At 48.0% G+C, this 15,063-nt stretch overlaps 1 protein-coding gene across 3 annotated transcripts in view; it reads left to right on the forward strand.

Moving 5' to 3' along the window:
• ISM1 (isthmin 1) overlaps positions 1 to 14,840 on the forward strand; it is a 92,557-nt gene extending 77,717 nt beyond the window's left edge. For all 3 annotated transcript variants that reach the window (XM_069547117.1, XM_069547119.1, XM_069547118.1), the window contains 3 exons: positions 2,387 to 2,530; positions 6,882 to 6,971; positions 13,123 to 14,840. In XM_069547117.1, coding sequence (XP_069403218.1) covers positions 2,387 to 2,530; positions 6,882 to 6,971; positions 13,123 to 13,640 — 752 coding nt within the window. In that variant the 3' untranslated portion in view covers positions 13,641 to 14,840. The remainder of the gene's footprint in view (positions 1 to 2,386; positions 2,531 to 6,881; positions 6,972 to 13,122) is intronic.
• The last annotated feature ends 223 nt before the right edge of the window (positions 14,841 to 15,063 follow it).

The following is a 15,063-nucleotide window of genomic DNA, read 5'->3' on the forward strand; positions in this document are numbered from 1 at the left end:
GTCCTTTGTGTTCTTGGCGAGTTACCAAGAGGCCTGGGAGGTGCCAGCCCCGGCCCCCTGCTCAGCGATCTCTCGGGTTCCCCTGCACTGATGTTCAGGAGGAGATGGAGAGATGGAGGCAGCCAGGGTGGGAGGGGAAGCAGACTTGCCTCCCTTGCACGAGGCAGGAGTTTCAAACATCTGCTTGGCCATGTGGTTGGAAAATCATGTCTTAGAAGGAAATCAAAATTCGGAAAAACCCCTTTGAGGGAGTCAGGAGAAAGGGATGGGGCCCTCGGGGGCAGGTGAGGTGTGGCTGGACCCTCAACCGTGGGTTAGGGGAAAGGATTAGGACTGCTCCCACCGACTCCTAACAGTGGGCTAAAGTCAGTGGCCCTGGGTTTGCCTGAGAGTGAACACACTGTAAACAACAGCCTGGGAGTCTGGCACGGGTCCCACAGTTCAGGTAGAAACATGTGTGGACTGCATTCTTGCCAGGCCTATGTAATGACAATCACCGAGACCTGTTCCGAGCGGAGCAGGACCCTACCCTGCGAGGCAAATGACTGGGGCTGCATGCTTGGCACTGGCAGAGGCCCCAAGGCTGGAGGAAGATTTGGATAAAGCGGGAAAAAGCAGTTCAGAGGGAGATGCTGCAGGCTTTCGAGCAAAAGCACTTAGCACCGGGGCCCACACTTTCCTTTCTCTTCCCGTTCCCCTTGAGTGGGTCACCCAAGCACTCCAGGACTTAGTTTCCTTACTCTTAAAAAAGAGAAAATCAGGTGAATTCCCTGGTGGTCCAGTGGTTAAGACTCCAGGCTTCCAAGGCAGGGAGTGTGGATTTGATGCCTGCTCAGGGAACTAAGATCCCACATGCCGAGCAGTGTGGCCAAAAAATTTTTTTCTAATTTTTTTTAAATTAAAAAATGAAAAGAGCAAGTTAGTCTAGATAACATACCAACCTCTCTCGTGGCCCTCAAGCCCCCAGTCTGGTTCATTTCTCCTTTTTCCTTACCCCTCACTGATTTCTGATACACTGTATAATTTAGTCATTTTTGTGTGTGTTTTTTGATCATCTGACTCTTCTCACAAAACTATTAGTACCACAGGGCAGAGATCCTTGCAAGTTTTATTTAATGATATATCTCATATACCCAGAATTGGACCTGGCACATAATAGAGTATTTGTTGGATGGATGTTGAGTGATGACCTCAAAGAACCATCTAGCTCTACCGTTATATATCAATTATCTGGGCTTCCCTGGTGGCTTAGCTGGTAAAAATCTGCCTGCAATGAGGGAGACCTGGGTTGATCCCTGGGTTGGGAAGTTCCCCTGGAGGGGAGCATGGCAACCTGCTCCAGTATCCCCATGGACAGAGGAACCTGGTGGGCTACAGCCCATGGTGTCGCAAAAGAGTCAGACTGCAACTAAGCATACATCAGTTATCTACTGCTGCATAACAACCATTCCAAACTTGGTGACTAAAACATTAGCAGTGTATCCTTCTCACAATTCTGTGACTCAGAACTTCAGGCAGGGCTCCAATGGGCAGCTCCTCCAGTGCCAATGGCATCAGCTGCATTTAGCTGTCCCTTGAGAAGTGTCTGGAAGGTCCAAGAAGGCTTTATTCCCGTGTGGAGTGTTTTGGGGCCCTTCATGTGACTCCTCTCTGTGCATGTGAAGGAACTGATGGCTGTCATTTTGGAAAATCTTTACCGTATTACTGCATGGTCCCATGCTCTGTGGATGTGTACATTTTCAATAAGCACTTACTAAGCATCTTCTGGGTTTCCCTGGTGGCTCAACGGTAAAGAATCTCCCAATGCGGGAGACCTGGGTTTGATCCCGGATTGGAAAGATTGCCTGGAGAAGGGAAAGGCTACCCACTCCAGTACTCTGGCCTGGAGAGTTCCATGGACTGTATAATCCATGGGGTGGCAAAGAGTCAGACACATCTGAGTGACTTTCAGTTTCAGACATCTTCTGGGCTTCCCCAGGGGCTCAGTGGTAAAGCATCTGCATGCAATGCGGGAGCCACAGGAGACTTGGATTTGGTCCCTGGGTCAGGAAGATCCCTTGGAGGAGGACACGGCAACCCACTCCAGTATTCTTCCCATGGATAGAGGAACCTGGCAGGCTACAGTCCACAGGGTCTCAAAGAGTCAGATTTGACTGAGCATGCACACACACAGGCATCTTCTAGGGGTCAGAACCTCAGAGAGAGGCCCTGCATCATGAAGCTAATCCCTGAAATGAGCACTGGGGCCATAACTTTTCGCCTCTGGCTGGCACCTGGTCCCCTCCAACAGTGGGGATGCTGCAAGTGGGCAGTTCGCAGGCAGCCGGATGGGGGCTGTGAGGGTTCTTTGGGCAAGGCTGGTGACCATCTCCCTGCTCCCTTCCAGATTCCACAGACGGTGAGGGCGACTGGAGCCTCTGGTCTGTTTGCAGTGTCACCTGTGGGAATGGCAACCAGAAACGGACCAGGTCTTGTGGCTATGCGTGTACCGCCACCGAATCGAGGACGTGTGACCGTCCCAACTGCCCAGGTGGGTGCGCTCAGGGGTGTGGCTCTACGTTCCCGGAGAAGCTTTTCCTTTTTGTTCTATTTTCTATTTTGTTATACAATTTCCAAGTGTTATACTCCATTTACAGTTACAACAAAATATTGGCTATATTCCACGTGCTGTATAATACATCTCTGTAGCTTATCTTACACCCGAGAGTTTGTACACCCCACCAACATCCCAGCCCTATGGCGCCCCTCCTCACCCTCCCCACTGCTCACCACTAGTTTGTTCTTTGTCTCTGTGAGTCTGGGTAAGGTTGTAGCTTCTATTTAAAAACTTATAAAAAAATTTTAAAAAAAAATTTAAAAACTTATAGAAATTGACTGTTTACAAGACAACCATTTTCCTAATGAGAATTCTGACCAGACTGGGACAAGAGACAATGAGCTTGGAGGATAAAAAGATGGATTTTCTGAGCCTGATATGCAATTTCAGTAAACATGACCTAGAAGACAATGCTCCCATGTACTTAATTTAAGGCGTGATTCTGGTTAACTTGGTCCTTTGATGTGGAATTGGTTGTACCTTAAAGAGACACATGAAGATGGATGTTCATGGGCTAATAAGGAAGCCAGAATCAGAGGCTTAACAGCCATCCGAAGAAAAACCATGCATTAGCCTGAGAGTTGCTGAAAGTTCCAGAGGGAGCAAATTGGGGCACCTTGGCATTTAATTATTGCTTTAAACTGCATCGTCCATGTTTTTTTAAACTTAACTAATAGTTGCAAACTTAGTGAGAGGCCATATTGGAGTAGAAAACAATTGTGACTCTAGTAGTATTGCCAAACCGCTGTCTAGTCTTGTTTCTGTATGGCCCACACGTTTTTAAAGGGCTGTGAAGAGAGAGGAAGAGGAGGAAGGATATGCAACCAAGTCTGAATGTGAAATGAATTTATTTACAAAATGTAAATAGATTCATGGACATAGAAAACAAACTTACAGTTGCCAAGAGGGAAACAAGCGAGGAAGGGGTAAATTAGGAGTTCAGGATTAACAGATATATCCTACTATATATAAAATAAACAACAAGGACCTACTGTATAGCACAGCGAATTATACTATTATATTTTGTAATAACCTATAATGGAAAAGAATATGAAAAAGAATATGAAAAAGAATATATGATATACATATGATACCAAATATATATTCTTATCATTTTATATACACATATATCACTTCGCTGTACATCTGAAACTAACGCAACATTGTAAATCAACTATACTTCAATTTTTAAAAGACCATATGTAGCCTGCTGCTGCTGCTGCTGCTGCTGCTGCTAAGTCTCTTCAGTCGTGTCCGACTCTGGGCGACCCCAAAGATGGCAGCCCACCAGGCTCCCCCGTCCCTGGGATTCTCCAGGCAAGAACACTGGAGTAGGTTGCCATTTCCTTCTCCAATGCATGGAAGTAAAAAGTGAAAGTGAAGTTGCTCAGTCGTGTCCGACTCTTTGCAACCCCGTGGACTGCAGCCTACCAGGCTCCTCCATCCATGGGATTTTCCAGGCAAGAGCACTGGAGTGGGCCTACAAAGCCTAAAATACTTTCTGACACTTTACCTAAGAGTTTATCAACTCCTGGTCTGTGGTTTTCCACGTACCATGTTCCCTACAGACAGGTAGAAAACCAGCCTAAAATACTACCTCAGGCTCTTCCAAGAAATCACACTTTCCCAACGGTTTCCTCTGAAAGAAATTTCAGAAACAGAACATTTGATTCCCCACACCCCAGACTTCCTTTTGCTACCCCTGGAAACTTTGTTCTCAAACCACAAGGCTGAGATTTACAAGAAAAATGTGGGGGAGCAAAGGGTTTTCTGCGGAGAGAGACGATCAGATTGGGCATGCGCGTGGTAACAGACGGGCATGCGCAGAAGACGGGGCTGATGCATGAGAAAAGGCAGCTCCGGACCGCGTCAGCCGTGCGGATGGATTTCCGAAAGTGCTTGATCAATTTCCATCAAGAGGTTCGTCCTGATCTTTCCCATACTCGTCACAATGAAACAGTTAGAAGTCTGGTGGGATGGGTAGAAATAAACCAACAAATAACGAGAAGGAAGAAGAGGAGGAAGGCAGGAAGAAAGTGAAGAGGAGCGGGAGAGGGAAAGAAGATGAAGACAAGATGAAGCGAAAGAAAATGAAGGTAAAGATTGGGACGATGAAGAAGAAAAAAGATGATGCGGAAAGTCATGAAGAGTAGAGCTTTTTGAGTATTTCAGTATCAAGCAAACTTCTAAGGTCTTTGCATGTGTTATTTCGTCTAATTCCAACAATAATGTCATGAACTAAACACTGATGATGGTGTTCATTTGGCAGCTGTGGAAACTGGGACGCATGGGCTAATTTGTCTAGAGTCGCAGAAGAAGCAAGTGGTCCAGCTGGGAATTTGAATCTAGGCAGTCTGATTCGAGAATCCGTGTTCTTAACGATTAAATTCTTCCACCACCACCAGGGTGAAGGGTACTGGGCTCAGGCACACGTGAATACAGACAGCATTTCATGTCAGGGCTTGGCAGCTTGCCTGTTGCTTTCTCCTCCAGAGTTGGCATGCAGACACAAAACAGTGGACCTAGATAACTTGGTAGCAGATATCACCTCTCCTCCCATTTTGAATGTTTTCTCTCACTGCTGAAAGCAGCATGGCCAGCAGCCCCGTTCATACATTTCCTTCTCGTCTGACCTGGCTTCCATCCTTTCTGCCTTTCTGTTCCTGACTCCCCCAGCTTTGCAGGGCTCCCTTGAACATGAAGGATCTTCTTTTGCACCATCTCTTTCCTTTCCTGATGTCTTCTCAGCCTCACTGGAAAGACTTAAGGGCCAGGCAGTCTCCCTGATCTGGTGGTGATGACACTAAAAATCTGTCCCCTAGGCTGACCGTACAAATAAGCTCGAAGGGCCTCACATAAAATCAGAGAGAGCCCCTTAAACGAAATCAACTCACACCTAGCAGGACAGCCAAAGTTCTCCAACAAATAGGCCACATTCCGCTGTTCCTTCCTCTCCTGACTGCTTCCGCTTGCGTGGGATTCCCCTTTGCAAAGGAAGCCTGGGTGCGGATGGTCATTTGAGTAGGGCAGGGAGCCTGGAAACGTGAGGCAAACTAGGTTCCGTGGCTCAGAGCAAGTAATGACAAACCCAGCATATTCTTTTTTTAACATTGAATTTTTTTGTTTTGAACTTTTTAATATTTATTTTATTCAAGTATAGTTGAATTACAATGTTGTATGGCAAAGTGATTCAGTTATACATACATATATATACATATTTATACTACATTCTTTTTCATATTATTTTCCATTATGGTTTAATCATAGGGTATTGGATATAGTTCCCTGTGCTATACAGTAGAACCTTGTTGTTTATCCGTCCTATATATAATCGTTTACATCTGTTAATCCCAAACTCCCAATCCATCCCTCCCCCAGTTTATTCTTTTGCAGTATCATCAGCAGTGCTGAAAGTCCCAACATACAAGAAATGGGTCTTTTACCTCAGAATGAGCTAGATAAATATTCAAGGAGAAAATGTCAGCCAACACTTACTGCTTCTTACGCTAAGTGCTTTCTTTATGCATAACTCATTTAATTCATCCAAGGCTCTGAGGAGGGTTGTTGGTTCTCCCTATTTATGGATGTGAAAAGTGAATCACCCAGAGGTTCTTGGGCTTACCCAAGTCACTCACTTGAACCCCAGTGAGTCAGTCCTTAAGACCAGTGTTAACCACTAGACAAGTTGTTAACTTGTGGCACAGTGGCACAGTGGATAAGAATTTGCCAGCCAATGTAGGGGACATGGGTTTGATTCCTAGGTCAGGAAGATTCCCTGGGGAAGGAAATGGCAATCCGCTCTACTGTTGTTGCCTGGGAAATCCCATGGGGAGAGGAGTTTGGCAGGCTACAATCCATGGGGCTTCAAAAGAGTCACACACAAGTTAGTGACTAAACAACAACACACAACACCAACACACTCTCCAGTCTCTGGCTCACTTTGCCAGCCTGACACCTCCAGACAAACACACATCCTGATGTGTGTCTAGCACCACCCAAAACCCCACTCCCGGGACCAGGGAATGAGCTCCTTAGGACATTCAGGCACATTTGGATCTGATTTCATGCCGCAAATGGTATCTGGGGTTTTAATATATTTTATGCTCTATACCTGCTTTTTACTGTTTCCTCTGTTGGCAGGTTTCTGCCCATGAGTAGTAATGAGTACAAAAAAGGCTTTGTTCATGTGTATTTGTTTTTTTATTTGCCAGTGGGGCTGGGGCGGGGGCAGGGGGGTGACTTTTTCCATATAACTAGAGAAAAAAGAGCTCTTGTCTGTGTCTAGGAATTGAAGACACCTTCAGGACAGCTGCCACCGAAGTGAGTCTGCTTGCAGGAAGTGAAGAGTTTAATGCCACCAAACTGTTCGAAGTCGGTATGAAGAGTTTTCTTTTCGTTTTCCATCCAAATATTGATTTAGTGTCTTAGAGATTCCTTTAGCCTTTGCCATGCCATCCTTGGACCCATTTAAGCACTGCGTCTTCCTCTTATGGGGTCCAGTGCTGTCGGCCTTTTTCTTGCTTGCCAAATATACACCAAGCAAAAGGGAGCCTCCTGCAGTGACAGACAGAGACCAGCAGCCTTGCTGCACCCGCCCCGGCACGCGGGTGGGACCGCCCTGCCCCTGCCGTGGGGCTCACCCATCATGGGGCCTCAGGCCTCATGGAATCTCTTCCCGCAGCCCTCACCAAGTGTCCCCAACGAAATAAAGAAGTGATGATGTCAGTTTCCCAGCAGAGGGTCACAGGGAAGAAGGAAGAGAAAGGGCACTTCCTCAACGTTTTGCCTTCCCCATCCCAATCCCGCCCCCACCCCCCACCACGTGAGTTTTCTGTAAACCTTTGTAACACCCTGCTACTCCTCTGGTAGAAAGTGCCAGAGCAAGTACAATAAACATGGTCCAAACAGAGTTAAAAGTGTCTACTCAGCAAGGGGAAATCCTGCTGTATAAAAATAGCTGCATGTGCTTCTGGATGTGATTTTATATTGCAGAAAGGTAAGATTCCTTCTGCCCCATTTCTCATTTGCGCCCACTTCTGCTCTCCTCAGCCAAGCTGGCATCAGTTTGGAAATTCTGTTGCCCAGGACTTCCCTCACAGTCCTTCATGCACACCCAGCTGCCACCAGCAGAAGCCTTTTGCAAACACAGTGCGTTTAATCCCCAAAATTTAAAGGTTGTGGGAGTTTTGCGTAAAATAGTAAAGCCGCAAGGCAGGCTTTGGGGGCAGAGAGCAACTCTGTCTTCCCCCCGTTTCCTGCCCCACAGGCAGGCAGCTGCTTTGCCCTTTCACAGGGGATGGGACCAGGTGCACCCCAGCCCCCTGCTCCTCCGGGCAGCTCAGGACACACCGGATGAGAAGGGATGGCATGTCAGGCAGGTTCCGGGCAGGAACAGACACGGTTCACGCTCAAATCAGGTGACAGAGGAGCATTTGATGAGGATCTGTTGGCAAAGGTGTGAGCAGGTGGATGGAAACCAAGAAGGGCTTGTACAGCACTCTGGGACTGGCAACAATGGGGAGCCCGCACCACCCGCTGGACTAAAGGGCCTAGGGGAAGGGTCCCAGAACCACTGGGCGGAGTGGACACACTCCTGACTCCCAGAAGGATGTAGCCAACGTGTTAACAGGGAGGGAGGAGCCTCAAGGACAGCACCCTTACCTCGCCCCTTCTTCCTTCTGCCTCTCGACCTGGTCCTTCCATCGGCGTACCCCAGTTAGAAACTAGGGCTCAGGGGGTCCACAAATCAGACCCACGCAGGGCAGCCTTCCAGGGCAAGGAAAAGGGAGATGAGGAGACAGAAGGACAAATGGAATATGCCCAGCAGGGGTGAGAAAAGCTTGACTAGCCTAAGGTCAAATGTCTTAACCGACTCCTGCCTCAGTTTTCTGATCTGAAAAATGGTCTAAGGTAATGGTGTATGGCCTTCCCTGGTGCCTCAGATGGTAAAGAGTCTGCCTGCAATGCAGGAATCCTGGGCTTGATCCCTGGGCCAGTAAGATCCCCTGGAGGAGGGCATGGCAACCCACTCCAGTATTCTTGCCTGGAGAATTCCATGGACAGAGGAGCCTGGTGGGCTACGGTCCATAGGGTTGCAAAGAGTTGGACATAACTAAGCGGCTAACACTTTCATACTTTAATGGTGCCTACCTCCTAGATCTATTGTAAAGTTGAATGAGTTGATACTCATAAAGCACTGAAAACATTCACACTGAATACTCCGTGTAAGTCTGATCAAAAAAAATAATAAGTCAATGGATGCAAGTCCTGTATGTACTTGACTTTTGATGCCCTTATGCCCTGGAGGGAAAGTGCAAAGCTGTTTTCTGGAGCCTCTGTGAATCGTGTTTCTGAAAACCCTGCCCTCTGAGGAGGACCCCCACTGGCTCTGCAGACCTGCGCTTCCCAGGAAACACTTCCCTTCCTTGCAGCAGCGCACTCGGGAGCTCGCCAGGGTGGAGCCCCAGAGTCTGGCACCTTCCTGCAGGTGGCGTTCCCCACCCTGTTCTGTGTATGGTCTGCTTGCCTTCTGGTTTAACCCTCCTGGGACTTTCTTGAGATGGGTGCTGTTTTTATCCCCAGCATTTTATTTAGAGATGGGAAAACTGAAGCCCACCGAGGTAGCATGCCTTGCACAATGTCACGGAGCTACTAAGTACTTGAGCCGGGATTTGACCCAGGCAGTCCCAGGCGCCCACACATGCCATCTGAGGCCAGGCCTTTCCCACGCTCCTGAGAGGTGCCCCAGATCTCTCTTCCTCATTTCCCTCCAGCTGCAAGCTGGCTCCCAATCCTGACCGCTCGATTTTCACTCTTGACACCACCAGCCTCCCAGGACCCAGGTCAGTGGTGGAGAGTCACTTCTGACACCTCCCTCTCTCCCCTCAAGCCCTCCAAGGCCTGGCAGCCCCACCTTCCCGACTATTCCTGATCCCACCCTCCATACCTGCCAAGCATCTCTCTGGGACTCTTGCAATTGGCTTTGAAGAGCTTGCTGTCACTCAAAAACCATCCATGCTTCCCTAGTGCCCTCTGAATGGGCCTAAACCACACTGAAGACCCCCAGGTCCTGACACCAGTGATCTCCCTTCTGTACATCCTCTGCTCCGGGGAAACAACGTGTTCCCTGCCCTCAGACTCTCTCTGCTTAACCATGGGCCACACAGTTACCACCAACCTGGCTGGCCTTCCTCACTGCTCTTGGACGAAGTCTGGGTCCAGTCCAGCCCTCTGAGATGGGATTGGACACTCAACACCCTCCCTGGGGGAGCCCCCCGCCTGCGAGGGACAAAGGCGTGGGAGCAAGAGGAGGCGGGGAGAGCTTTCAGACGGAGGGGCAGGCCTGACCCCTGCCAAGGGAGGGAAGGAAGGAGAGAGGACCGGGAGCAAGGGCCTCTGAGAAGCTGGAGAAAGTCTCACCTACACCCATGAGGGAGCCAGCAAAGGCTGCCTCACCCGGGAGTCCCCCCTCATGCAGCACCCTGGCTGACCACGAGCAGCCTCAAGGGAGCACAAGCTGGATGTGAACCCCAGGGCAGGTGCACGGCACCGGGCAGTTGCACGACACCAGGCAGCAAAGCACCCCTGAGGCCTTCTTGCAGGAGCTCTGAGCGAGACAGCTGTGGCCGCCCCTCCAAGCCTCCGGGCCAGCCTGGGGCCGCTCACCCCTGGATGCACCCCCTGACTTGCCCTGATAGAAAATGACATTTTTTAACACCGGTGGGATATTTTTGCTTTTGCTCCCCACCACACACCCCTGCATTCCACCATGGAGGGTTTCCTGAGATACGGGTCATCCAACCCAGTGCAGCTTCCTGAGCCAGACGCTGCAGGAAACCTGCCCGCGCCACATCCTTACCCCCCAGCAGCCCCTGGGGTCTCTGCCGTGGGCCTGTTCTGGCCCCCAGAGCCCACCAGCCCATAAATGCACAGTCATCCAGAAGTCCAGGAGCAGCCCCCAATCAGTGACTGATACTCAGGCCCCTGCCAAATAAAAATACCTCTCTTCAAAGACTGTATTCCAAGGATTATTTAGTGCAAAGGGCAAGGGGCCTGTTCGCGATAGAGAGAACACTGGATTGAGAGGCCTGCAAGCCTCTCAAGGGTTAGGGCTAAAGAGTTTTCTTTGATAGAGGAGTAAATAAAGCTGGAAGAACCCTGTGAGGGGACATGAGATGGAAGAGTGTCACAGTCACACAGGACATGAGAGAATGTTCTACTGGGAGACCAACCTATTTTCAGGAGGCACCCTTAAAGAAAGGCTGTATTCTGGCCCAGGCTGAGGGCAGGCCCAAGTTCAGGGACTTGAAAGAAAGAGAGGATGTTCACTAAAGTTTATTTGAGATACATTTTGCTCTAATTGATCGGTGGGGATGAGCAGTTTAGCTAAGCATTTATCAGGCAAAGAAAGGGAATCTGGAGCATCTACGTCTGGGTTTTGTTTTGTTTTGTTTCTGTTTGGCTGCACGGGGTCTTGGTTGCAGCATGTAGGAGGTTTAATCATGGCATGCAGGGTCTCGTTCCCTGACCGGGTCTCAAACCTGGGTCCCCTGCTTTGGGAGTGCCAAGTCTTAACCACTGGACCACCAGGGAAGTCCCTGTGTCTGTTTTTGTCGTAGGAAAACACAGGGGCAGCGTTGAGACTTACATGTTCTGTGGGGAAGAGGGTTCTTACAGTAAGTGGTTTTCCAAAATGTGCAAAAGTGGGGAGATTTCTTAACCTTGGCTGTTTTGCAGGATCACGGACCTTGGATAAAGGTCCACCCTGACTCTGAATGGGTTTCCCAGGTCCTGTGAAAAGATGCTCCAGTCTCTCCAGTGGTTACGTGTCTGATCCACACTCCACACTGCCCCCCTCCTTCCCTGTCCTGCCTCCCTTCTCTGCTGGTGTTTCCCAGAATCACCTCCCAAAGAACTGTCTCCATTGCATCTTTGTCTCAGGGTTTGGGAAAACACAGACTGACACATTAACCAGCCCAGAAGCCCTAAACTCTGACGACTGAATGACCCAGACCGAACACCCACAGGGACAGGATCAGGCAGGGAAGGTGACAGACCGGGGACCTCCTGCCTTGACCAAGAAGTAGCCACTTGTCCCCTATTCACAGGACCACTTGTTCCCATGGGAACAATGTATGATCAGCATCAGTATATCTTTTGTTTTTTCAAATGGAACAGGGAATCTACAGGAATAAATAGAATCAACTAATTCTTAAATATTGGCAATTAATTCATTATTTTTAAATACTGTAACGGCCAAACATGACACACCTCTGATGACAAGTTCTGGCTATAAGCCTACAGGTCAGTGGCCTTGGGCCAAATGTTGAATTCTCTAAAACCAGGGTCCACCAGCCTCTTCTTTAAGGCATCTTTCATGGAGATTTCCATATAATGATTGTTACTGTTTCCTGCCTACAGTTAAGAGGTTCAGTTAAGTTCAGTCGCTCAGTCGTGTCCGACTCTTTGTGACCCCATGAATCGCAGCATGCCAGGCCTCCCTGTCCATCACCAACTCCCAGAGTTCACTTAGACTCACATCCATCGAGTCAGTGATGCCATCCAGCCATCTCATCCTCGGTCGTCCCCTTCTCCTCCTGCCCCCAATCCCTCCCAGCATCAGAGTCTCTTCCAGTGAGTCAACTCTTCGCATGAGGTGGCCTAAGTACTGGAGTTTCAGCTTTAGCATCATTCCTTCCAAAGAAATCCCAGGACTGATCTCCAAGTCAGTGAGTGGTAGAATATAACTTAGTCTTACAAATATTACTTTGAGGTACTTTCTATCACTCATTGCTCATTTAAAGAGAAGATTCAAAATGGATCTCTGAATTATTGTTCAGTTAGTTATGAGTGATAGATAATGGGCTTATGGTTATTCAGGAAACCATAGAAAATACACCTTTTTTTGTAGATGCCTACTAAAACTTATTATTGTTCAGTCACTAAACCATGTCCGACTCTTGGGACCCCATGGTCTGCAGCAGGCCAGGCTCCTCTGTCCTCCACCATCTCCTGGAATTTCCATTGAGTCAGTGATTTTGTCTAACCATCTCATCCTCTGTCACCCCCTTCTCCTCCTGCCCTCAATCTTTCCCAGCATCAGGGGCTTTTCCAATGAGTTGTTTCTTCGTGTCAGGTAGCCAAAGTATTGGAGCTTCAGCATCAGTCCTTCCGATGAATATTCAGGGTTGATTTCCTTTAGCATTGACTAGTTTGGGAATAATAATATTATATGTTTCCAAAAGAAAATTTTAATGAGGGTAATATAATGATGATTGAGTCTAGGTGATGGCATCTAGGCAGTCATTGTATATTTTCTCTCCTATGTATCTGAAAATTTTTTCATAATATAAACTAAGGAATTGGTGGTGCAGAGAACTTTGTGGACAAAGAAATTCCCAAGTTCAAGGACAGTGAGTGTGTTCGCCACACCAGGGGCTGCCCCCCGGGAATGGAGAGGTTGACTTTAACGTCATCCTGCTCCCAGTTTTGCACCTGATGAGAAGTTTCTCTGTGGCCTTTTTCAGACACAGACAGCTGTGAGCGCTGGATGAGTTGCAAAAGCGAGTTCCTAAAGAAATACATGCACAAGGTGATCAACGACCTGCCCAGCTGCCCCTGCTCCTACCCCACCGAGGTGGCCTACAGCACAGCTGACATTTTCGACCGCGTCAAGCGCAAGGACTTCCGCTGGAAGGACGCCAGCGGGCCCAAGGAGAAGCTGGAGATCTATAAACCCACAGCCCGGTATTGCATTCGCTCCATGTTGTCCCTGGAGAGCACCACGCTGGCTGCCCAGCACTGTTGCTACGGCGACAACATGCAGCTTATCACCAGGGGCAAAGGGGCGGGGACGCCCAACCTCATCAGCACCGAGTTCTCAGCGGAGCTCCACTACAAAGTGGACATCCTGCCCTGGATCCTCTGCAAGGGCGACTGGAGCAGGTATAACGAGGCTCGGCCTCCCAACAACGGACAGAAGTGCACGGAGAGCCCCTCCGACGAAGATTACATCAAGCAGTTTCAAGAGGCCAGGGAGTATTAAAGAGACGCCGCCCCTGGTGTTCCCGACACAAACGCCCCGCGCCAATCGCAGCCCGGCGGAGAGCCGCTCTCGCCAGCTTACATGTACAGGTGTATATACCACGCGAGCGTTTGTCGTAAGTTACACGAGGGCTTGGCGCCAGGCCCTCGCAACTGCCATATGAAGCCACCGTTGCCATCTTCAATGTCAACGGTCCCCTTGGATCTCTTCCGAGGAAGGGACGTTCTCAGGAGGATGTGAAGAAAGAAGCCGGAAGAAGAACCTGGAAGTCGTGGTGGGTGGAATTCAACTCACCTCGGATTCAGTGGTTCCCAGAGAAGCAATGGGGCAAAGAGACTGAAATTGTAAACGTGATAAGCAGTTTTATGTATAACTTATTTAATATGAATGTGATTTATGCATAACCTTTTCTCTGGAGTTGTCATCCCGAAATTATTTAATCACTTCCGTGAGAGTTCAGAAAGAGGCTTAGGGAGGTGGAAGAGAAAGGGAATTTTCCAGGAATGACTTCTTTTAAAACGAGAAATGCAATAGAAAGATATCAGCATAAGAAAACCTGAAACCAAAGGTGAGTTAGCCAGTGAGGTACCTTGCTTAAGTCTCAGCTGCCAAAATGCCCTTCCCTCAGACTGCTAGGGGGTAGAGGGGGAGCAGATGGATATTTTAAGAGCAAATCTGAGGCCTAGTTTTAAATAAGCTTTAAAATAAAGGATGATATTAGCACAATGCTGTAATTCTACTAAAAGGCCCCAGAATGGTAGAATTTCTGTTCATGCCTTAATAGGTTCAGAAGGCTACAGGAAGATCAGAGTTAATAACAAGGAGTAGCACTTTTCCAAAGAAAACTGCAAAATAAATGGAAAAAGAACATGAACTTCATTTCATCTATTTTATTTTCATACCATCTTAACAATTTTTTTCTCCACCAATATATTTCCAGTAAATAAATATAAAAATGAGGAAGGGAACTCATCTAGAAAATCCTGATTTTTTATGTTTTAAGAAAGGAAAAAATACATTATTTTTGTAAAGTATTTATTGAGTCACTGAGTCTTGTGCATCAAGCAATTATAATATTGGCCTGGTTCTGTAGGGTGGAACTTAGGACAAATAAAGAGTTGGTTCTTATGTAGTCTTTACTTGCAAAACTCCAGGAAAAGAGATTATATAATAAAATCATAATAAAATGTGTTACCTGCAGTAAATGTGTTACCTGCAAATATTTATGATACAAATTCCATAAATAGCCATGGTAAAACAGGGTTTCAAGGCAGGGGAGAGGAAGGTTCAAAACAGGCGGGAATAAAAGCCTCATTGATTGATGTAATGGTGAGTGATGTGAGTCAGCATCTTTGGCACCAAGAACATCAACCCAGTCCCCAGGAGACTGAAGCTCACTGACACACGTGCAAATTTTTGCCCA

Source organism: Ovis canadensis, chromosome 13 (assembly GCF_042477335.2).
Source record: "Ovis canadensis isolate MfBH-ARS-UI-01 breed Bighorn chromosome 13, ARS-UI_OviCan_v2, whole genome shotgun sequence".
NCBI classification, from domain to species: Eukaryota; Metazoa; Chordata; class Mammalia; order Artiodactyla; family Bovidae; genus Ovis; species Ovis canadensis.